Below are 23,919 nucleotides of genomic sequence, written 5' to 3'. Positions count from 1 at the left end.
TCTTCTCTTGCCTCGTCTTTTAGCTTTCTCGTGGACGTCGACGACAATTGGATCAATCGCACTCAATGACCGAATCGGTACAAACCACAAAGCCAGTCAGGCATTTGAGCACGGGACCCGCTTCAAAGACTCGGGGCAGGACTCCTTAGGACCGCGCCTCAAGCGAGCAGCGGCAGGAGTCGGAGTACAAGAACTGGGGCTCTACGCGGTAGGAACGGAACTTCTTATGTTTAGATTTATTAAAGATTATCTTTTGGGCACTTTATATACACATGTTGTATGACAATGTGAGGACACTCAAATCAAATTCCGCTCATAGCAAATAAGTTTTAACTCTTTAAGTATTAGATATTATTTTTATTTTTTTATGTTAGTTTGTGGGGTGAAAGTCGAGTAATTTTTAAGAATTTACAAGTTCGTAATGTTAATTTGTATCTAATAGGAAGGTTTCTGTTAAGATTCACTCTTGGCACTGATCTGGAAGTAAGGAATTGTAGATAATTCTTGTAAGTTTTTTCTTTGTTTTTTCAAATCAGAGAGGAGGAAGTGAGGTGATCAATAGTCTTTGACACAAGATCGTGTAGCTGAAACGTAAATCGTCTGTAATGACCCAGATTCCCCGACATAGATCGTTGACGTCGGTCATGGGGTGGAGAAGTTCCGAGGGGACATCTCCGATTGATTCGAAAGCCGCGAGGCAGCCTTGAAATCCCAGAGCCTGTACATTCCTGACCTGATCCCTCGCCCGTCCATACTCCCACCTCTGAATGAGGGGGTAGGCGTTATTCATCAACTCCGATGCGGTGCGAAAGAGTATCAGACAGCTCTCCAGTGGCTCCCTCCGTGGGTCGTCTAATGGGTACAAGTCGACGAGGCGACTCGAGACTTGTCGAGCGGAGGCGAGTGCAGAGACGACGCACTTGAAGAGCAGCTCTGTGAGACCGCAGACGTTGGCTTGCTCGGCCTCGGGGTTCTGGTAGAGGCACGCCTTGCAGTGCTCGAATGGCTCGTCGTCCTCGCCGGGACCGTGGAATTGCTCGCACATGCGGCGGACGAGCTCGGCGTCAGCGTGAACGACGGGGGGGGAGAGAGATAACAGCAGGGCTCCGACTGCGAGGAAGAAGAACGACGCTGCTGCCATTGCAAATCCTGCTCAATTCTCGCTGTATTTCATTAGTTAATATAGCGAGCACCATGGTTTCTGACTTGTGATACGTCTGCCTCTCCTTCTCTTTCGCACACACCAAAATGCCGAGCCACCAAGAAGCTGCCTATTCTCGCTCACGCGCGCAGGGTGTCTGCCATTCTTGTCTCAATTGAGTGCCCAGAAAGCAGCTGAATCCAAGCAAGAGAACCGAGTCACAGGAAGTCAATTAATCTGTGAATTTCTTTTGGATAATTCCGTAATAAATCTGAATGATGAATCAGACTAATTTTGGACCAGCAGTTCTGAAACTTCAATTCAAACTTTCAATAGATCTTGTTAATGGAGGTGTTTGGCTAAACATAAGCATATTTCTCGGAACAGAATCGCATTACAGTTGCTTACCGTAACTGCACTTTGAACTTTGAATAAGGAAAAATAAATCAATGGCTACTTTGATTCGAATCACTGCTTAACAGGATGCGTAATCCGCGTTTTGTGTTCTACTCTCTGCTGTGGAAGAAGAAATAACGAATAAAAGAGGAGATGATTTGTACACAAAAGACATTTTTTTCCGGAGTTTCCGCCATTAACGTCGGACGTTGAGACGCCGAAGAAGTAATTGATTAATCAATGCATGGGACTCTGCTACCACCAGCAAAATCTGAGATAATCGTGGCACCCTCTTGGCAAAGATCTCTGAACCTCCTCAACTCTCTAAGCAGCTCCGGTGGGACAGCGTCGTCTCTACCAAAACCAAAACCACTAAAGCAGCCATCGTAACCGAGCATTCTCGCGCCATCGAGGTTATGCCAAGCTTTGGAGAAATCCCTGTCGCTGAAGAACTCGCTCGAGGTCTGAACTAGCTGGGTCGCCTGCGCGAAGCTCGACTCGCAGTTGGAGAGTGCCCGTTTCACGGTCTCGTTCACGGCGATTTCTTGGAGCTGCGAAGATAGGTCTCTTCCGTGTTTGGTGGAGGAGATTGTGCAGCCGAGAAGAATGCTGGTGAGGCCGCAGACGTCGACCTGCACGCTGCGAGGATCGGCGTTCAAGCATTCCATGCAGAAATCGAAATGCTCGGTTTCTCCCGGCCTTTTGAACTGCTGGCATAGCCGGAAGGGGAGATCTTCGTCTCCGTAAACAATAAAATATGTATCGGACTGGGAAGAGAACAAAACTGCTGCCATTAACAAGAAGACGACTGCCATTGCCATGCTGCAGAAATTTAATTTGCGGGTTTAATTGCTTCCGACGTGAGTTGGGTTCGCGCCGAAGTACGTAATTTATACACAAATTCAAGACATAGTTGCAGAGAAACACCTTGCCGGGGGAAGAAACTCAGAACTTAGGGTAAGTTTGATATTTTAGGCAGGTTCTGTACAAGATCCCGAAATCAACTCAAGAAGTTGCAATTTTGAATGAAGTGCGGATCTGCTTTAAACGCATCTCTGAAAAAAGAAACTTCGTAAGAGCCTAAAAAAAACCAGTAAGAAATTCCGATCGAAGGACAGGCCTCGATCAAGTTTGCCAATATCGACAGGGAGGAAATCTTTGGAATTAAAAACGAAGAGCAGTGAACAGAAAAAAGACTCTGTGTTTCTAAAAATTTTCGGGGCTTTTCTGAACAAATCGGACTATTTCCGAAACACAATCTCGTCTTTCCATAGATCAAAAGTAAGTTCCTTACTATTTTGATCTGCTCGTGGTTCCTTTTATCGTATGATTTTGTACTGGTTTATCATGATTTCTTAGATTCTGTAAATTGGCAAAAAAATCCATGATTATTGTATTTGCATGCGATACTTTCTAAATAAGGTTTTATTATATAATTTATTTTTTATTTTAATATCAAGTATAAAATGTTTATATTGTTTAATAGTTTCTACAACATTAATTAACTTTTAATTTTTGTATTTTATTTATTTTTAATAATTAATTTCTACACATTTAAATTTAGTTTAAAATATTGAACCAATAAAGCTATTTTTATGTAAAATCACAGATGAGACATCACAAGGCTCAGCAGCCAGAACGGAGAAACGGGGAAGCTGGGGCGAAAGCTTCGTCGATCTTTCCTGGACTGGAAATACACGAAACAAGATCAACAGCCAAGGCTTCGGAGTTGCGATTCTTCATGAAATGAAGCAGCAGCTAACGTCTGGGGGTTTTTGAATTTCCGTGACTGAAATGGGGAAGTGCTTAGATCAAAGGATAAAATTATTTGGAAATGAAGCAGGCAGGAGCAGAAGTGGGTGAAAGAGTAATCTTTGACAGCCCATCACCTGTTGCTGTTGCTTCGAGGAAGTAACCTTGAGATTAGATTGGGGTGAGGGGAGAAGAGATATACCCAGCTGGATAGTCAGCTCCGGCAATCTTACAGGATCGTTCGATCACATGCATTAACAGATAAAACGAAATTCACCGGGCATTTTCTCAAAGCAGATATCGTCCGACTTTACTAAAGCTAATCATCAACGCGGATTGGTTTCTTCCATTGGATTTGGAATGGCCAACGCGGTAAGGTATTGTCTAAGCTATGAAATTAAAACTCAAGTTGGGGCTTCCTTCCTGGGATATCCCAAATGTTGGATATCTCTGTGATTTGGTCGGTTCACAACTTCCTCCTCCACCCTTGCTTTTTCCATTGCAAACCTGTCAATCAAGCAGACTTGGTTTTTCAAGTCAACCTCAAAAACACAAAGTCAGAATTTTTATTGTTTTTATTCTTTGTTGTTCTTTTTAAAAAAATTGATGCTTGCTAAATGATTATTGGGTTATTCTTTTCTATTTTGGATTTAATTTGCGAAAAAAATTGCTTAGTCGATGACAGTATAATTCCATTCGTAGAAATTGTAATAGTGGAAACATGGCAACAAACCTTGTTACTCAAATTCTACTGATAGAGTTTTTGTCGATGAAAGTCAAATTTCTTGCAACGATAAAAATTGACCTGCTGAATTCTTAAAATAATTTTAAAATCATGTCTTATATAAAGATAGAATCGAAAACCCCTGTATTTTCTCCAATAATAAAAGTGATTAAAGTAGGTTTAATTAGATGTTTGAAAGCTTTAATCCATTATTTAATATCCCATTTTATTTTTTATTCAAAATTAGACAATAGTTTGTTATATAATAAAATTTAAATTATTTTTTTAAAAGGTCAAAACTTATGATATATTATGCTTAAAATACCCAAAAAATCATTTTATTTTATTCATTTTGATGATGAAACTGAATTACTATAAAAAAATTATAATTTAAAATTATCAAAAAATTATAATATTTTTCGTTGGTTTAAGGATAACCTTGCTTTTTAATTAAAAATCTGCCTCCTTATTTTACCAAAATACCCTTAGCTCCAGCTGCGGGCTGGCGTGCGGCGCCGTCAATCCAAACTACCCCTGCCTTCTTCCGAGACGTGCTTCCTAAATTCGACCATCTGGACACGTGTCGAAACATGGAAGCTGTTAAACCGAGTAACTTGTAAGTGCAGTCTGCATGCCACGTGTCGAGTCGCAAGACATCCTCGCTGGTATTGTGGGCGCTCGGGGGTCGGCGCCGACCCGACCCTGCGTCCAAACAAGCCGTTTTTTTTTATTATTTTCTGAACGCTCTTCGAGGACAATTTCGTCAATTCGGTACCATATGTCTCCTGCTACGAAATCGCGCGTGTCTTGAAAAATAAAAATTCAACACAATTGTAAACGAAATGACGAAAACGCCCCCTCCATTTCCGGCCGCCCGTAGAGTTGCCTATAAAATGTCGGGGACCTCCATGCTGCTTCTTCCACACTGCGAACTCACTCTGCAATCTGCATCCCTCTCGAGTCTCCACTGTCATTCGACAGTTCAGAAGCTATTTGTCGGAAATCGATTTCTGAAGAAAGGAAAATGATTTGCATAGGTTTTCCTGAATCTCGCTTCCAGGTTACTGTTATAATCTTCTACACCTGCATTTGGCTGCCGCTACGGCGGCTAAAAGAGGCCTTTGTGGAAGCAGTCTTGGCGCTGTTAGGGAAGTTCCACCGGCCGACGGAGGGGTTCAGCAGCGGTGCCGCTGACTTCATCTACCCCGACCTTCCGTTGGCGAAATTCAAGCAAGTGAGAGCGACGGCGGCGGTGGCGGAGTCGATGTGCTCGGTTTGTTTGATGGAGTTCGAGGAAGAAGAGGAAGTGAGCCAGTTGCCTGTGTGCGGACACGTGTTCCACCTCCCGTGTATAGGAAAGTGGATCACGCGGGATCAGTTCAGCTGCCCGCTGTGTCGGTCCCCGATCTTCGGCTCCAGCGACGTTGGCTTCTGCGGGAACGATTTTTGAATTTTGATTTTTGCATCACCTGTAATTTTTTACTCTTCCTCACATGGTTTGTTCTGTAAATACAGAGACCAGTTTGGGTGATTCTTTAATCTTTCTTTCCACAATGAGCAGCAGAAAAGATTACGGAATGAGTTGCGGCAACCTGTGATTTTTTTTGTAGGCGGCTTCGTGCATCTTGCAACACGAAAATTGTTAAATTTTGAATTTGTTTACGAGTAAGTGGAATGTAAGAGAGGGAAGGGAAGAAGAATCACTCAACCGAAGAGGAAGAAGGGGGGGACCTTCAATGATTCTGAGTAGAGGTAGAGGGGATTAGATTCAGGAGAGAATGAAATTGAGGGCGTTGACAAAAGGAGAGACTATGGGCGGCGGGATGAGTTGACAAATGGAAATAAATCACTTGACCTTCTGCTTTGACATATGAATCGTTTTTGTTTTTTGGTTTATTTATTCCGCTGGCTCTGGGTTGAGAGGACGCGTTGACAAATGAGAATCGGGGGAGACGCTGTCGATGAGAAGTGAACATGTCGTGCTGCTGGACCCTGATGATTCTTTGTTGCTTACAGTGCCGAAATGCTCCACACGGTATGTTATTGTATTCTTTAATTTGTCATCTGAGCAATTTTTAAACAGACTCGGGTGATCCACGAGGCTGTGTGCTTCATTTCAAACGGGTAGCAATAAGACAACTTCTAATATTTTTTACTGTCCACAAAGTGAAAGCAGGGAAGAACATCGCTTCTGAAATCCAAACTACCAAGAAATCAAAGCAATACCTTTTCCGATTTTTTTTTTATTTTTATTAAGGATCCAAGCCGTATGTATACTGCTGGGTGGTAGAATCAAACACTACGATCACACTTGCCGTTGCATATTTTTGCTTTCATTTGATCTAACAGCAGAAAAAGTGAGAATCATAATCGCTTATTTATAATTTCTGGCATCAGATAATCACTGGTACATTGCTGTCTCTTTGTCAGGAACAGGGGTCTCATATGCCCAATCAGGAAATGATATCACTAGGTATGGCGATACTGTTTTTTATTCTCTTTGGCTTGCGTCTCCTTCCACGCAATACACTCTCTTGTTTCAAAAGTGCTGAACGCCAAAATTCTTCCATTGAAGAGCACTTAAAGAAAGTACGACGTCCTCACACTCCATTGACTGCCAGTTAACCTGCACAAATTTTTGCTAGACAATAATACAGAAATATACATTAATGGTGCTCTGAAGCAGAAGCTATGCCGATCCATAACAGCAAAGAAGGAATGCCTCTTGACGCTGGAAGAAACCCTGGAAGGGAAGCAAAGATTCTTGTCCTTAGACCTCCATATATGCTCCAAATATGGAAATAACATGAATGAAGTCCAGGCTGCAAATTGGTGATAGGATAGCAAACAGTAAAATACTTGCAAGTTCACAAATTATGAAAGACCATGCAAATTTACTTACCGTGTGAGTATCAACAAACAAACACTGCATCATCTTCCCACTGTACATTTGCTTTGGGATCCAGTTCCTTGCCAATTAATTGAAGCGGTGCATCCAACTGAGGTGGTGTCTGCATTAGCAGATCAGACAAGTTAAAACAGTGCTCTCCTTCAGTGACTAAACACTTTTCAATCAGCTAGGACCTATTTGACTTGGTTTGGCTAATGATCTGGCCAACCAACATCAAATTTCTGTGTGGTTTTCACAGGAACTCTAAAGCCTTAGTAAATGGGATATTTCACTGAGGAGCATTTATCTTCATAGGATTAAGATTCTCAGGAAATCGAAAGAATACTCCTTTTGTATCCATGTTTTAATTCAGTCGTCTTTAGAATGACAAAGCAAAAACTTTGATGGGTTAGAAGGGTTCATAGTGGGTACAAGGCTTTGAAGAAGAAGATGCTTATATCAACAAAGGATGGGATAGAATCAAGCAAAACAAATGAAACGAAAAGATTACCAAAATCAACTTCTCATCATTACTTCATATTCGTGCTGCAGGTAAATGGCAACAGCAAGATTGTCTAAAACAAAAACAAGAAGATGGCAATGGAAGTACCATGCAGCGGATGAGGGGCCAATTGATCCCACGGAAAAAGGGATGCTGTTTGATTTCATTGACACCACTATTAGAACCTAATCGATTTGCAGGATCTCTGCTTAACAACCCATGGATTAATTGTCTGGCCGTGAGGCTCACCTATATGAAGGAAGCAACTATGAGTTAGAACAAAAGCACCCAATTAAGTGTTAGTGGGACCCACCTCACTAGAACATAAAGAGTATATCATCAGTTCTAATAAGAAAGCTCCTAGGGTCACATGGTACTGCTAGATAGAATAAAATCAGAAGTGTTTAGGGTTTAGTATCATCAGTGTTTTATTTAATGCAGATACAAGCTAATTTCATTTGGCAATAGTAAATGAACCTTTAAAAGGTCAAATTCTATTCAAACAGAGCGAAACAGATGAGATTGTGACAGATCTCTCACTTGAATACTGTGGGGAATGTGAGGTCTTTGTATAGAATGTTAGCAAATGTCTTCTGTCGATTCTTTCCCCTAAAAGGTGTACGCCCATAAAGCATCTCAAAAAGCAAAATTCCTGTAATCATTTATACAAAGAGATATAAATTCCAAATAAGTGATAGTGAGGAAAAATGCCAATAATCTCTCAGTAAATTTGACACTCATTGGATTAGAAAAGTTAGATGTTTCTAATAAAAACTAATAGAGGCTAACAAGAAATCCATGAATGGAACCTAATTTGATAACAATAGTAAAGAGTATCAAGTTCAAGTAACAAACAGCAAAAAGCAGCATTATAGTGTTTCAAACTGGATGCAGAAAAAGTTTCTGAAGCACTTTGGCACTTGTCTATCACCGTATTTATCTTTGCTATGATAGTCCCAAATAAATCTAGGATTCAAAAGATCGAGTGCTTATTACTTAAAAAGAGGTCCTTTAACTTTAGTCAGCCATCTTGCGATGGATCTAGACCTAACTTTAACATGATATTGTAGGACATAACTGTATGTGGGCTTCCACTTAAAAATTATTCACTTATTGGAGTCACAAAGAAGACCTACACGTGAGAGGAAGTGTTCCACATAGGTCAAGGATAAGAAGAACTTTTTGTTTATTGCATGATAAGAACTTTCTAACTACAGCTAGCCATTTTGAGATGGGCCTAGACCCAACTTCAACAATCTCATTTACCTAAAAATCAAACCTTCAACCTTTCCACATGCAAATCATTTAAAGAAGCAAGAAAATGTGCATGTCTTTTCATATTTATTATTCACAGAAGACAAAGCACTTACCAAGAGCCCACCAATCAATAGCACTACTGTGGCCTGCACCAGTGATAATTTCCTGAAACAAGGATACATGAGTGTTAGAAAAACAGTTGGAAGGGTAGTTTTATCTTTTTACATTAGCTTAATCACTAGAGTAGATATTATATTGTTCTACATGTTTAGATCTATCTCTAGTTCAAGTTTGATGTAAATTGATTATGTATAGTGGGACATATAAGGGGTTAATTAATTTTAAGGGTATGAGGGCATAGTTGTAATTATCCCTAAACTTAAGTTATTAAAGAAGATGGGGGTTGAGCATGACCCCCAAGGAGTGTGTACTTTCCAGACTCACTTCCTTCATCTCTCTCTTCCCTCTTCTTCCTCTTCTTCTCTCTATACTCTTAAATCTTACCCTTTTACAATGAGAATTAAGAAAACATAAAAAGGAAAAAGGTCAAATTCAGAATATATTAGATCAAATTCTTGTTATAAAGAATAGTTTCCATGAAAAAACCATTTGACTTTTTTTTTTCAAAAAGCACGATTTTGCTCCACATATGACCCTATCTGTTTTAAAATGTGCCAATATATAAGTGAAATCGTAAAAATACTTCAGTCATGAATCAAACCCAATAGGCCATCAAACTGTAAGTCCATAAAATTAACCTTTCTACTTCCTATCTCTCCCAACAGGCATATAAATTTCCAATTAATTATATCATTTTTTAAAAAAAAAGTCAATGTAAATGGAAAGAATTGTATATGTACAAACACCTCACAGAAAATAATATAAAAAAACAAGCCAGTTATAATAAGAATATGTTTAGTTAGTGTGTAGTCAAAAGAATTAGTAGACAATTTATCTAAACATAATAAAATACAAAGAAATGAGAGATTCATACAGGAGCAATATATTCCTCTGTTCCAACAAATGAATTTGATTGAGTGGCCGGTTCTGAAACAAATATTGGAGGTGGCAAACTTCTTGAATTTTTTCTCTTGGACTGTGGTGCATGCTTTATAACCTATGAGATAAGGAGTAAGAAAAAAATGACAAAAAATATTATAAATATAGAAGGCAATGGCACACTAGTTCTACAAGCTCTAGAATATTCCCATCCCTGGAAAAAGAATTACTTTTCAGGATGAGAACCAGAGATTTCTAACTGAAAAGAAAACATCTCTTACTTAATTTACTCTTTATAAGATTCGGAACCCAGAAAATTTTCCATCAGTCTAATAAAAATGATTTTGAATCTTTAGTAGACACCATTACAAGGAGTTCTGGAACTTCAATTACGAATTGAGAATTGGAAGAAAACTTAAACCCTGTATCTTTAGACCCTATAACTTCTCGGGCTTTTGACTCACTTTGGTGGATGGAGAACATGGATACGAATAATAAATCTCATTTATAAGACTGGGATTAAACAAATTCAAGAGAATAAACATACATTTGACATGATTACGTCAATAAATTCCAAATTTTAAGTAGAAGGCTAACATGTGGTTTGCATGATGCCAAAAAAGACAGATCAAAGTCAGTCAGTACTACATGTCCATCAGCTTGGAGCAAAATATTTTCAGGCTTCAAGTCACGATAGATAATTCCTGTCCCATATTTAAGCAAGAGTGTCAAGATTAATGACCAGTAAATATCATGGACAATGTACAACTTCAACCAAGCTCCTACTACAGAATAAAATGGTATATACACTTTTATAATATCCACTGACTTTGTGATATAAGATAAAACAACACCAGGCTAATAGAAGAGAACTATTAAAGATAAACTTTGGCCGTTCGACTGTTTTCAAGAATCAGAGAGTAGCTTTTGTTTTTATTCTCATGGATATGGTAGATTAATATAGTTGATCATAAAGTCTCTTAGACTCTAGCTTCATGTATTCAAGAAGATCTTGGGAAGCAGCTTTTGCTGTTTTATCAGGTTACATACATGTGCCTGTGCATGTCTGCAAAGACTAAATACCCGGAGAATTTGTTTGAAGTTTTAAGTTTGCTTTCAGCTGTGCACAAGTATAGAAATTTCCTCCTTTTCCTTTGACTTAAGGATAGATTAAGGGAGAGAAAGATTATGGAACACTTAGTTCTATGAGCACAGGTTCCTCTTTGGATTTGATTAAAATTGCTATTTTCTTAATTTTTTTCCAATATCTGTATCTTATTAATAAACTAGAATATTTACCGGTGGTTTCAAGAGTAGAGTAAGCACTATGTTCTGCTTTTTCAGTACATTTAGAACTACAGGGACGGATGACCATGTACAAGAAATAAATACCAAAAAGAGTTCTTATGTTTTACACTTGAAGAAAAGGTCAAGACATTTAAAGGAAAAAGATTTCCTTCTTCTATGTGAATCCCATTACAGTGTTTGCACCAGTTTCAATTTCAACAGGGTGGTCTTTCTTTGCCCAAAGATCACGAGGCATTACAACTGATGGAACTAGAGAATGAAAAAAGACTAAAACAAGAGTAGCCTAAAAGTGAGTACTCGCTGCAGCTTCAATTTTACTGGGTAGCGCTATTTCCTCAAAAGATCAAGGTGCACCGTAAACTAAACAAACATTTATAAAATGCTGAAGGAAGACTAAAGCATAGTAGTTTTTAGTGGACGAAGCTACCTAGACAGTGAAGATATTCAAGACTAACCACAACTTCTGCAGCATAAAATCTGAAATTTAAAAACAAAAAAGGAGTAAAATAGGTGATAAGACAATACTAAACTTATTCAAGTTGCCAGTGATAAATATTTTTTTTGAAATGGTGCCAATGATAAATATTGGTTATGGTTTATAATAATAATTGTCTTAATTATACAGACCAAATTTAAATTAAAATATATGGTTATATAATGATACCTCGCGGCTTCTTCTCTAAAGATCTTCATAGGTTGCCTATCAAGCAACGCAAATAACTCCCCACCAGGGCAAAAGTCTGTTATCAAACAAACATGTGTAGAAGTCTGTGACATATGAGATGTGTCAGTGGATATGCAGAAAAAGAAATTACTCATTTCTATGTTAAAGACCCAAAATAAAAAGAATAAAAGCAAGAAAAACAATGATGCAGGATAAAATATTTTCTTTGTCTGAGCTTTGTTCTTTAGAAGGAGAAAGAAGAAAAGTTTGATTAAGAAACTTGTTCAAATGAAACGAGGGATGCGATCTATGCTTGAGTCTTCATCAAAGTATTGGAAACAGATCTCTCAATTGGTAACAGCATCTAAATACACTTCTGCAGTTCTACAGATGCAGAGAAGTAGATGCAGTCTCTTGTTCCAGAATTGGACAGCCAGAATTTGGTAATTTTTGTCAGAATTTTCTTTTTTACTTTTATTTTTAGAGTTCTAATCTATCCCTACGCCAGTTTGAATCAGTCCCTAATAGGAAATAAAAAATTATTAAGTGAACAAGTGGTAAGCATTTTCAAAACATAATCAGTCAAAGCAAATTAGAAAGTTATAAGAGAAGTCTTTCATTTTGAAAGAACCGATCCATACCATAACAGGTTATGCTTAATTTACAATCTCGGAGCATCTTTTAGTAAATTCATGGAGCCCAATGAGAGGTGTATGATGAACTATGAAGTTATAGCTTAATGGGTATAAATGAAAATGGAGCATGTGTTTAAACAGAACTTTTATCATCTCTTATTATCTAATAAGTGGAATATGAGTTCAATTTTTAGGTGAACTCCAACTACATATTATCTTGGTTGTCTTCTCACATTCAATTTTTCTCTTCTTTCTCCAAATTCTGTTTGAAAAATTCAGCTTCTTCCTACTACTCTACAAGAAGGCCTACTATACTACAATCATTTTAACCTCCTTCTAATGATTGAGGGTGAGTCGGCTAGTGTAATTTTGTGGTCAAAAGGAAATAACAAGCCACTATGAAGGTATGAATGGATACTGCTAGAAATGAATGATCAACACAGTGCTCATGGGAACATATTCCATGCTCTACAAATTCAAAGGAGGGCACAAACTTGCAACAACTACTTCTGAATTTGAAATCCTAATTATTGGTTGCATTTAATTTTGTTTTATTTTTGGATTTTTCTTTTTCTGTTTTGTATATGATATTTTAGTGCTAAATTTTTTTTCAAAAAATTCAAGGAAAAAAATTGGCTAATTCTAATATCAGTTAAAAGGCAGAAATGATCCCATACAGTATGGTTGAGGAATCTAAGTTTCTTGCCAACTACATCTTCACTAAACTCATTCCAAAATTGTAGAAAGTTAATGAAAACAACCTGAAAAGACATGTACAGAGTAGAAAGAAAAGGATGGTCCAGTAGTGAACTGATCTCTCTTTCTATGCAAGCGCGGTGAACCTGAAATTGGCAACAACTTTTCAGGAAATACTGAGACCATACAAATCTACAATGCTTAGCTCCTATTGCAGAAGAAACCAATTGCACGCTAAACATCACATGCATCCACTTTTAAAGACAGAGAAGCTTTTTTCGTTTTTTAATGAATGTTCACCACTGGAATAAAAACAAAAAGAGTATCTGTTCTCACAGAAATACAGTTTTGCAAGCTGTGGGACAAATAAAATTTACCTTGGTCAAATTTGCTCAGGATTCTACATAACCCCTCTCAGTTGGAACAGTTACAGTGGCCCCAGAAATGAAGATTCAAATTTCGGAGTGTTATTTTCTAATAGTAAATTTAGTGTATTTAAATACATAAAATAAACCTCTTATCGGAACTTTGGTGATTGAATTGATAAAGAAGAAGTAAATACAAATTATAAGGTTAATCACATCAACTGACATGAAAGCCAAGCAAGAAACAAGAAATCTGAAAGTGACATGAACTCTTCAATATATCATGCAACCCTTTCAAAATGTCACCAATTTTTTCTAAAATGTTACCTTCTATTTTGGAAGAATGAGAACATTTTATTTGTAAAGTTGGGTCCGAGGCCCATCCCAAAATGACTAGCCAACTTAGGAAACCTCTTTCCCAACTAATAAACTCAAGATCTTTGTACTTACTAATCCATGTAGGACTATTCCTTAACACTCCCTCTCACGTATAGGCCCTCTTCTGTGGCTCTACAAGTGGATAATTTTAGGTGTAGGCCCTCTTTTGTAGCTCTAGTGTATAGTTTAGGCGTAGGCCCTCTTCTGTGGCTCTATAAGTGGATAGTTTAGGTGTAGGCCCTCTTTTGTGGCTCTACAAGTGGATAGTTTAGGTGTAGGCCCACATATGAATACCTGCTCTGATACATATCATACACCTAAATTATCCACTTGCAGAACCACAAAAGAGGCCCACACGTGAGGGGGAGCATTAAGGAATAATTCCACATGGATTAGTGAGTACAAAGATCTTGAGTTTATTAGTTGGGAAAGAGGTTTCCTAAGATGAGCTCAACGAGAACAGAAATCTCGTGTGGAACAAAAGGGTAAAAGCTTCGATACCATGTAAAGTTGGGTCCAAGGCCCATCCCAAAATGACTAGCCAAGTTAAGAAACCTCTTTCCCAACTAATAAACTCAAAATCTTTGTACTCACTAATCCATGTGAGACTATTCCTTAACATTATTAAAATAACAAGGCAATATAAAATTGCAGCTAATTTTCTTTCCATATCTTCAAAATGTACTTACAAACTGATTAAAAGACCCTTTAATGTAAAGACAAGATAAATGTGCTTTATCAAATTACAGCTAAGATGGATCTATTTACCTTGTTGCGATTAAGCATTACAGACTTGTCCGTAGCTTTCATTGCAAAAACTTCACCTGTACCTAGCAGTTCCACTAGGTGTACACTGCCCCAAAAGAGTACAATACAAACTTCAAAAAAATAAATGATTTTACTCAGGAAAAAGAGACTTAAAAGATCCAACGATTTTAGTCAGGAAAAAGAGATTCAAAGGACCCAAGATGAGGTCACTGATGAGAAAGATTCATAAATGAAAATGAAGCTAGGACAATCTACACCAAAAAGTAGATAGGTGCCCACTGATTGCATTTAAGAGTCAGACAACAGTCTGCCTGAGCTCTTTAAGGGTCCAACCAACTTCAAAGATAAGCACCATACAACACAAAAAATTTAACAAAAAATCTGATAGAGCACATAGAGTTATGCACAAGAAAAGTTCAAGAGGGTCAAGAGGGTAGTTATTTGTGCATGTCATTTAATGCTCATGATATGACCTATATGAAGCCTACAAAATATGTTCTACTAACATGTACAGTTCCAGTCTGAAGGTTTATAATAGAAACTAATATTAATTTATGTACTGATAGGCATTAAAGAATGATCATTCTTGTTTATGAATAAACGGTTATGTTTTGTAGACTTTAACAAGTAGTGCAGTAACATAAAGGATAGAAATGCGAAAGTATAAGCATAAGAAATCTAGAACCCCAAATTGGGACAACTTTCTAAAACAACCAAAAATCCAATTCAAATGGCTTTTGTAAATAAAAATCATTTTAGTAAATTAAAAAAAAAGGGACAAAGAGCTTGTTCACTGAAAAACAAAACATAAATAAATGATGTAAAAATGAAGATCAAATCCAAATATTCTACAAACAAAATACATAAGAAAAAAGAATTTTTGAAATGTTTGTACATGGACATAACCCTCATATTATAATGGAACTGCTCTTTGTAAAAGAACAAAACAAAATTAAACGAAATCAGCACTAACTGATCTATCCTGATTTTATCTCTGTTTCCTCCAGACTGAAACTGAGGTAACAACCCAAAAGAAAAACCAAGAATAATAAATTCATAAACATAAGACAATTTTGGCCTCAAAACAATTAATTTTGCTAATTCAATTTGAATTTTTTACTGAATTGCTAAGACTAAAGCTTCGAATGTTTCCCTCTCTTGATCAAATGAAAAATAAATAAACCTTGCAATATTGCACATTACAACAACAGAACAGTCCCGTTACTTGAGTTTGAACAAAAGAAAGAGACATCCCTCTTGTCTAACCATAAAAAAACAAGAAAATACAGCAAAACACAGGAATACCTTCCAGTATCGCCACAGCCTAAAGGTTTTATGGGCTTGAAATGCTTCAAACCAATCTGTTCGCCACCTTCAGTCACCTGCACAATTCAAAACAAGAATATAAGGATGCAGTAAAATAGATCAGCACCACAATTTTGAATACCGTTTAAGTTAAACAGATATAAGTATGATCACAGGCTTCAAAAGATATAAGCATGATCAGAGGTTGAATGTGCTGAGATCTTTAGCATGAACTATTATTAAGATATCCATATGAGATTAAATAGAGGGGGATGTGCTCATAGAAGAGTACCTTTTGGATTGCTCTCCAACAAGAATTATTCTTTTTGTGGGGCCTAGGGAAAACAGGCTGGGAATGGATTGCCCACAAACCCTCTGGACTCTACAAAGTGGTAGTATGCTATCATGTAAGCAATTGTTCCAACTAGTCGACAAATTATACTTATGCTTGTGCATGCCCAAACAAATTACAGTGCCAAAAAAAGAGTACCTTACCAAATTGGCATCAGGAAGTTCCCGCACAGCCCCATCAACATTGTCTGCAGTGGCTTTAACCTGGTAAGGAAAGTGAATGCTGAATAAAATGGATAAATTGACATTCTTCTGTGTACGATGATGCAAAACAGTCCTAACTCCAAAAACCAATGTCTCCTTCCCAATATCTAATTCATTGTTTAAATTTGCATTCTTCGAAGATCATGATGCATTTTAATGCGAGGACCACTTAAAATTCCTGACTTCTTAGGGATTTTGATAGCCGATTACTTAGGTACCAATAGAAGTTCACAAACAGTATTTCAACCCCCAAAAAAAGGCTATCACCTATATAAAGAAAAGGAAACTATGACCGAAGCTATGTGCAAAAAATCAATTGAGGCAAAAACGATACGACTGATCTTGGCAGCATACAGTCATTACTGGCATTTTAAAGAAAAAATAAGGCCCACTGCATCTAGATAGAGCAAGATGGACAGATAGGAATAGAGAGAGGAAGAGATGGGTATAACGTTAGAGGTAGGCTCTGTGTTTGCTTATATTCAGAAAATTGTTCCCACACCTTGTGGCTGCAATCAGTCTAACCATATAACCATTTCCCTTAATGTTTTTTAAAGAAGTTGATAACAAACAAATGTTATTTTTGAAGTTTCAAACGAGTATTACTTTTTCAGAACGATAATAGGCAATTTCATATCTTACACGGGTGATCGAGGGGCTCTTTGAAGATAACTTGAGCACATCGTTAGGAAAACCTCCTTATATATAGAAATACAGTGTCCATCGAACACACAGCAGGAAACTATTAGAACTGCAGAACTATCCATCACCTTGCTCAACCCACTTAACTAACGTTAGATTAAATGATGGACCACTTAACTGAGACCAACAAATAATAAGATCTCTTGCAAAATGCCAAAAACTAGTAACGGTTGTTCCTACAGTTTTTTTCGAGTTCACTGGTACTTAAATGTCAAATTGAAAAGATACATCAAAATAAAAAATCAACAAACTTAAACAACAAGGTTGCAGGGGAAATGACATACCAACTTAGCACTTTTGGTCTCAGTGTTCTCAGAGAGACGTTTATGGAGGGGTTCTAAATGATCACTTCCATCTAGTTGCACACCAATAAAGTATTGTAGTTCCCCCTTAAATAAATTTAGATCAGCCAGGTAACAATCATCAGGTTTCAAAGCAGAAAAAATTATTAATTATGACATAGAAGGGCAAAAAAAATGCCGGCATACCAATATAAAACTTCACCTTTTGGTCACGCATAGGTTGCAAGTGGAACAGATTCCAGAATTTCTTCCCTGCAATTATCAAAGATCATTAAATCTGTCAACCAGAAGCAGGCAAAAGGAATTTCAATGTTCCAATCTAAACTAGCTACAACAATCTCATATAAAAATTCCAGTTCGACATGCATCAACAGACAATGAAAGCAAAAGGCAAAATATTTTACCACTTTTTGTATAGTTAATCAGCTGTACTGTAATTTCTCTTTGTTCTCTTATAGCATCTCTTATTTTCTTAACAGTTTCTTGATCTGTGTCAGGACCTTGAAGAAACCTATAAACATTTGACAAGGTTTAGGCATCAGATATCATCCAATGAATGAATTTAAGACAACAAAGGTTCACACACAAGAAGGTCTCGATTTCCAAAAGATAGAAAAGGAACTATCAAATCACTTTTGCTAATTCATCAAGCCAGATAACATTTTAGAATAACAGCAGATATAAGTTCAATGAGAATTAAGAAAGAAGGACAAAAACTAACATTTTTTATTTATTTTTACAATAAAGAGAAGTTGGATGCAATTAAGAAAACTCCTGATTCCATTAACTATAATAGACTATTACTCAACAGAATATGTTATCAACACTCAAAATCATGAAATAAAATTCATACCGACAGTTTCTTCCAAGGATTTCTTCCCGAGTGTACTCTGTAAGTTCAAGAAAACTGTCGGATGCAAATATCTGCAAAAAAAAAACAGATCGTTATCTTTGCTTAGGCATAACTGCATTCTAAAAAGTTATTATACTCTTAAGGTTGCAATAATAACATAATAGATATTGTAAATTACATCAAGCAAAGAGATGCAGCAAGTTAAAGCAGAAAATATAGAGATTTCGCATTCAAATTAATGACAACACAGTTTAATGACTAGAGAAATAATTGATAACCAAAAATGCGCTTTCAGGAGTTTTATCTCACAATAGGATTGTCAGGAAGCCGAGGATCAGTGATAACAAAATTTTTCTCGATCCGCTCCAGTGTTGTAGCCAAATCAATTCCTTGGCGTATGTCCTTGTCTCTTTCCGAGAGTTCCCAGCTGTCAGATATTTTTATATCTTTGGTCACCAAAACCTCCAATCCAGGCTCATGCCTCTCTGCTTGACTCATAGACCTCCCTTTAAACCTGCAAATTTGGAATTGAATCACACATCAGAAATTTTGAAATAAAGCATAGAACAGTTATGCATAACGAACCAAGATAAAAGAATGTTATTCTCGATTTTTAGAGCAGTTTCTCCAGTCAGTCAACCTGATAAGAACCTACCCCACTAAGGAAACACGCGAAAATTTCCCGGATTTCTTGCTAGCCTCACTGCTGAGACTCATTCTTGATAAATCACTTTTAGTCTCCATCTGGGAAATTTTTCTTCCAGAAGATTTAAACTTCCCAATTTCGCCAGATTCTAGCAGAGGTGAATCTAGGAAAAACCTTTCCTGCTCAGTGTTTTTTTCTTGAACGACATCTTGAGTGTCAGAATGGGGATGCCTGACTGTCTGCACAACCTCAGTAATGGAACTTAATGCTTTCTCCTTCTGACGAGCTGATCCAAAAGAAAGAAATAAAATGAAAAGAACAAGTTACAGACCTCATTAGCAGGAATGACTGGTGTATATGCATTTTTATCAAGAACATTTTATTGTTTCCTATACCATCATAGCGGATTAGAGACTTCGACAAGCCGTTTGGACGAAGCGCTTTCTCATTTGTACCCTCTGTGTATTTGCTGACTTCAACCTGCATACTACACAAACAATGCAACCGACTTGAACAATGATCATCTCAAATGTTGAAGCCCCAGATAACTACAGTTTCATTTCACAAACCGCAGAACACTCGGTTCCAACTGCAAGACATATTTTGCAGCATAAAGAAATCACTACCCAATTACATAGAAAAAGAGAGTATGAAAGGTCAAGACAAACAATCTGGCAAGGACACAGTTGACGAGAAAATATCTCCATCCACCAAAAGCAAGAACCATTTCATTTCGACATTATCTCAAGGAAAAGGTAAGACCAGCGCTGCAAATGTTGCCTGAGCATTGGTATCACACTCCCTACACAATGAAAAATCTCCAGAAATTTTTCTATCACTACATTGAACACACTCTCAGAGATCAGCCAATGCATGAAAAGTCATCAAAATGGTGCACGTCTTTCTCCCTCGACAATTTTGAGTGCCTCATGAACCTTACCCATAAAAGAGCAGCACACAAACGAGAAACCCGTTATGGGGACCACTGCAATGGAAAAAAAGTCCCACTGAGAGTGACTCGAAGTCAAGAGTTGAAACTAAATCACCCTCTTCAGAAACGGAAGCTCGAAGGAGAATTTCTCATGACCCCCATTGGATCTCTTATACACGTATAGTAGATAACTTATTCTTACTCGTCAGCAAACTTGAGTAATGCTTGTAGTGAGCTTCTCACATAGATAGATTCTCACAGTGCAACATGAACGAATGAAAGAGGTGTCTGGTCTTCTACTCTTGTAACTCTTCTCCGAAATAGAAAGAAATAAACACCCTCAGACCTCGCCACTTCTTTGTCCTAAACTTCCAACTATATCGGTAAGGATGGCAACAAGACAGTTTTAAGAGGTACTTAACCTAACTTCACCTGCTCCAGGTGGGGATAGATATTCTTTCTCACCCCATAGGGTAGAGACAGGATTAACCTAAAAACCACGCCAGATTGGATGGGATTAACCTTAGAATACCCACACGGGATTCTATGGGGAACAAAGCCACTCCAAAAACTCTGCCTTGATTCGAAGGCTATGTGATGTTGGCTACGTGATATTGGTGTCAGGGACGAAGGGATAGCAGGGATTAAGCAAAGGATAAGGCATGGTGTTGGAAGGCATAATAAGAAAGAGCAAAGCTCCAAGCCTTTAACAAGATAAAAAATCTCCTGGTTGTATTTTGCTGCTTCTCTGTCCTGTTGCTCTACTTACAGTGTTTATTGTTCTCTCACGGGCATTCTAAAGAAAAGTGTTTCAAAACCAAAAAATTTAGTACAAGAAGTTTATCTGGATGACGATTTCAAGTATCTGAACTTCGTTTTGGCTTTTATTTATTGCAACTTACCAAAAAAAAAGTAACTGAACCTTTTAATGGGAAGAATCAAGAAGGAGAAAATAAAATGCCATCTTCAAGAAAACTGCAAAGCTTAATGGATTTTCAACTAGCACAATAACACAGGTCACTTACCCAATGTATTTGATAACCTTCCCTTTGTCATCCTTAATGGGAGTTATTGTTAGAAGGTTCCAGAAAGGAGTTTCATCCTTCTTGTAGTTCAACAGTCTACCACAGTAACTCTTTCCAGTCCGGACAGCTTCTCTAATCTTTCCAATTTCAACAGGGTTTGTGTCCGGTCCTTGGAGGAAGCGACTGCAAGGAGAAAGAGTTTTTAAAAAGGATGGAAAATGGAGGAAGGATGAATTCAGTGTAAAGATTATTATAGAAGTACTCAAAAGAAGTTAAGGATTCTGTGAGAGAATAATGATGGAAGGCAGTTCATACCAATTCCTGCCGATGACTTCTTTGGATGAATAACCAGTCATACTGAAAAACCCAGCACTGGCATACATGACAGGATAATCCAGTCTGGTAGCATCTGACACAACAAATGTTTGTTGTAATGTGGATAAAGCATCCTTAAGTTCTTTAGATACCCTGGGAAAGTTCAAACTAGAAACTGAATCTCCAGATGACCTGGAAAAGTCAGTAGATCTGATTCCTCCTGCAGATAATCTTTGAATCCCAATTTGGTTTGTACTGTCTCTTCCATTCTGGGACTTGATCACCAATCCCCATTCAGCAGCTCTTTCTGCCATGCTGGCTTCAGTTAGTATCTGACTGGATTGACCCTTTGAAGTGTTGCCATCAGATTTACCATTCTTGGAATTCTCAAGAGATTGCTGGTCTTCCACGGTGTTTGATGTTCCAGATTCCCTTGTGAAAGCCATCCATTTATCAACAGGCTCCTTACCAGAGGATACCTTTCTCAAACTCCCATGAATCTGGTTTTCTACCTTCATACTCTCAGGAGGCTGTCTTAGAAGCTGTTCACCAAATGAAGATGAGGGTGAGCTGGATATGATTGATGAGCTGTGTAGTTCAAAGTAGTTCTTTGGATTGAACACTTCAAGCGATTGACGATGGTCTCCTTTTTGTCTCTCCATGTCAAGCTTATCCAGACTGATCCCACTGTTAATAAGAATGAGATCCCAATAAGATACTCTGTTCAGTTTTAAACAGTTACTGTTGTTTGCAGAGAAACATGAAGTCTGCAAAAAATTGAAACTGAATGATTAAGAACAAGCGTTGACAAACCATAGCATCCCATTTGTGATTTCTGTACAGAATTCTATCTCAAAGAAAGTAAGAGTAATTGAAGCATTAACTACAATCAACGTGTAAGACTCCAGATGTACAATTAATTCTAGTTATGATTGATTTTTGTGAAGATCCAAAATTTACATGAAGCATTTCAGTCCAAGACAAAACCAGGTTTAAAATGAAGAAGAAACTGATATTCATAAGCTATCATAATTTTGCTGAAACTTCCCACACTTATATTCTTTCAATGACGCATCTGAGAACCAGGAAATCTGCCAGCATTCTACTGAAATATCATGGATGACTATATGACCTTAGCTCCCTATCAGAATTGAGAGTGAGAAAAGAACATTTTCAAAAGAAATGCTCAATATAGCAACAAAGTGGCTCCTGCTGCAACTGCATCACATGGAACTGCAAGTCATTACCGTTAAAATGATGAACGTATTAATAGAATTTCCACACGATGATGCACTCACGAATTAAGTGTTCGTTTCCATCAAAACTACAGTAAAAGAACTGACAAGTTTTCGTGCATTATACAGGAAACCATGAAAATCTGAAGAACTGACAGTCAGATAAAATACCTCTGATATGACAAACCAGCTTTCACAGCTGCAGACGCAGAACCATAATTGCCCCTTGTACTTCCTTGCAAACTCGTTAAGAATTCAGAGACAAACCAGGCAACTTGATCATTTCCGCGTAAGCCCAAATCTTTAGAGCAAATGGGTGTTGAATCCCAGTTCGGTATGAACGCTTTGATCTTCTTCCTCCTTTTTATCTCGCTCTTCTTAGTGTTTTTTCTAAAGAAAAGAAAAAAGGTGGAAAAGGGCGAGTAGAAATGATAACGTTCAGAATAAATACGCTTCCCACCGTCGGAAGGAACAGAAGGGTCGCCGTCGAATGGTACACGTCGACGCTTGGAAGCAATTTATGGCCGTGCATATTTTGCTTTTTATACATTTTCTCTGTTTGGGTTGAAACACTATCCCGGACAAGGAGAGCTAACAATAATGCTATTGATACGTGAGCGCCTGAAGTTTAACCACTGCAAACATCGCCTTCGGAAATGAGAAACTGAAATACGATATGAGACTTCGAATTTAGACTGTAAAATTCATTAAGGTTATTCCAGAACTGGTCATCTGAAACCGTGCACCAGTGCTTGATATCAATTAGACGGGGACCTCCACAGAAATGCCAACTGAACTGACGGCCCAGAGACTTGACGCTACAAACTTGCTTGGATTTTCTTTCTGCCATCTACTCACCCTTGTCAACTCTTTGAGATGAGCAAAGATAATAATCGATTTTTTATAAGAAACACACCATGCTGCCATTAAACCGACAGAAGGAAAAACACAAAGATTGAGCCGACAGCCCTTCCAGAGTTTCACAACATGATTAGAAAGCTCAATCAACCTGCGTTTTTTTAACGGGGCAACCAGACAGTGGGCAGGTTTTCTTTTTCCTGCATTTTGTAGTTGGAACGAAGAGGTTCAATGGCTTGTCACAAACTCGGAAAATTGATCCTACATACCTCCTTTCCAATCTCTAACCAGCCTGTCTTTAAAGTTGAACACTCCTCTGGTTAAAGAAGAGTTCAAACTGCAACCGTCTGTTACTCTTCTTCCTTCATTCAGCTTACAGCGCTTAAAAGAAAGCAGAGAGTGGTGGACAAAAGCCAAGTTGTTTCGAATAAGATAACACAAACTATCATTTTTATTGTTCATTACCTCGTTTAGTCTCAGGTGATTCACATATTATTGCACAGATTCTGTTATCTGGCCGCTGGTGAAAAGAATAAAAAGAAGGACAACGATCAAACATCTGGCAAGCATGTAAGGACGATTACGAGGGCCACCCTGGTGTCCAAACCAGAGCCAGACTCTAATGTCGTCTCTGCTTTCATTTTAATATGCTGCACCAAGCAAAGGAAAAAAGAGAGGAAGAAGATAAAATTGCTAGACATACTGAAAATCATTTTT

The 23,919-nt window shown here is 37.8% G+C and overlaps 3 protein-coding genes across 6 annotated transcripts; 1 reads left to right on the top strand and 2 right to left on the bottom strand.

Annotated features, from left to right (window-relative positions):
• Positions 1–1,770: 1,770 nt before the first annotated feature.
• On the bottom strand, positions 1,771–2,352 carry LOC137950118 (putative invertase inhibitor). The gene has a single exon (XM_068796497.1). The coding sequence runs from the start codon at positions 2,350–2,352 to the stop codon at positions 1,771–1,773; it is 582 nt and encodes a 193-aa protein (XP_068652598.1).
• A 2,685-nt stretch (positions 2,353–5,037) lies between these two features.
• On the top strand, positions 5,038–5,463 carry LOC137950117 (RING-H2 finger protein ATL18-like). Its single transcript, XM_068796496.1, has one exon. The coding sequence runs from the start codon at positions 5,038–5,040 to the stop codon at positions 5,461–5,463; it is 426 nt and encodes a 141-aa protein (XP_068652597.1).
• Positions 5,464–7,564: 2,101 nt separating this feature from the next.
• Positions 7,565–22,882, bottom strand: LOC137949577 (phototropin-2-like). 4 transcript variants are annotated; one of them, XM_068795657.1, is made up of 22 exons: positions 22,516–22,882; positions 21,110–21,796; positions 20,795–20,977; positions 19,234–19,325; positions 18,848–19,124; positions 18,502–18,706; positions 18,193–18,263; positions 17,744–17,850; positions 17,542–17,591; positions 17,322–17,426; positions 16,276–16,335; positions 16,073–16,162; positions 15,781–15,857; positions 14,476–14,560; positions 13,030–13,110; positions 11,634–11,737; positions 11,397–11,446; positions 10,259–10,365; positions 9,657–9,779; positions 8,776–8,827; positions 7,946–8,057; positions 7,565–7,654 (listed from the first exon to the last, which is right to left on the bottom strand). In XM_068795657.1, the coding sequence occupies exons 2-22, from the start codon at positions 21,769–21,771 to the stop codon at positions 7,651–7,653; spliced, it is 2,697 nt and encodes an 898-aa protein (XP_068651758.1). In that variant the 5' UTR covers positions 21,772–21,796; positions 22,516–22,882; the 3' UTR covers positions 7,565–7,650. The 4 variants fall into 4 exon arrangements, 3 of the variants coding, with proteins under 3 accessions (XP_068651758.1, XP_068651760.1, XP_068651759.1); XM_068795659.1 differs by having other exon boundaries at positions 21,110–21,876; positions 22,516–22,585; XM_068795658.1 differs by lacking the exons at positions 18,848–19,124; positions 19,234–19,325.
• Positions 22,883–23,919: the final 1,037 nt, after the last annotated feature.

This window comes from Aristolochia californica, unplaced genomic scaffold (genome assembly GCF_029961685.1).
Source record: "Aristolochia californica isolate CCGP_79_NKW_82.1479 unplaced genomic scaffold, dmAriCali1.0.hap1 SCAF_14, whole genome shotgun sequence".
In the NCBI taxonomy this organism is placed as follows: Eukaryota; Viridiplantae; Streptophyta; class Magnoliopsida; order Piperales; family Aristolochiaceae; genus Aristolochia; species Aristolochia californica.
This window is presented reverse-complemented; position numbering and strand designations above follow the sequence as displayed.

Bases quoted from the DNA above. Each gene is read 5' to 3' on its own strand.
- LOC137950118 (XM_068796497.1), bottom strand. From the start codon at position 2,352: ATGGCAGTCGTCTTCTTGTTAATGGCAGCAGTTTTGTTCTCTTCCCAG.
- LOC137950117 (XM_068796496.1), top strand. From the start codon at position 5,038: ATGATTTGCATAGGTTTTCCTGAATCTCGCTTCCAGGTTACTGTTATA.
- LOC137949577 (XM_068795657.1), bottom strand. From the start codon at position 21,771: ATGGAGAGACAAAAAGGAGACCATCGTCAATCGCTTGAAGTGTTCAAT. The intron at 17,592-17,743 runs GTAAAATATTTT...TGATAATTGCAG, and splicing joins GATTAACTATACAAAAAGTG to GGAAGAAATTCTGGAATCTG. The intron at 11,738-13,029 runs GTTGTTTTCATT...CATATGTCACAG, and splicing joins CTCTGTACATGTCTTTTCAG to ACTTCTACACATGTTTGTTT.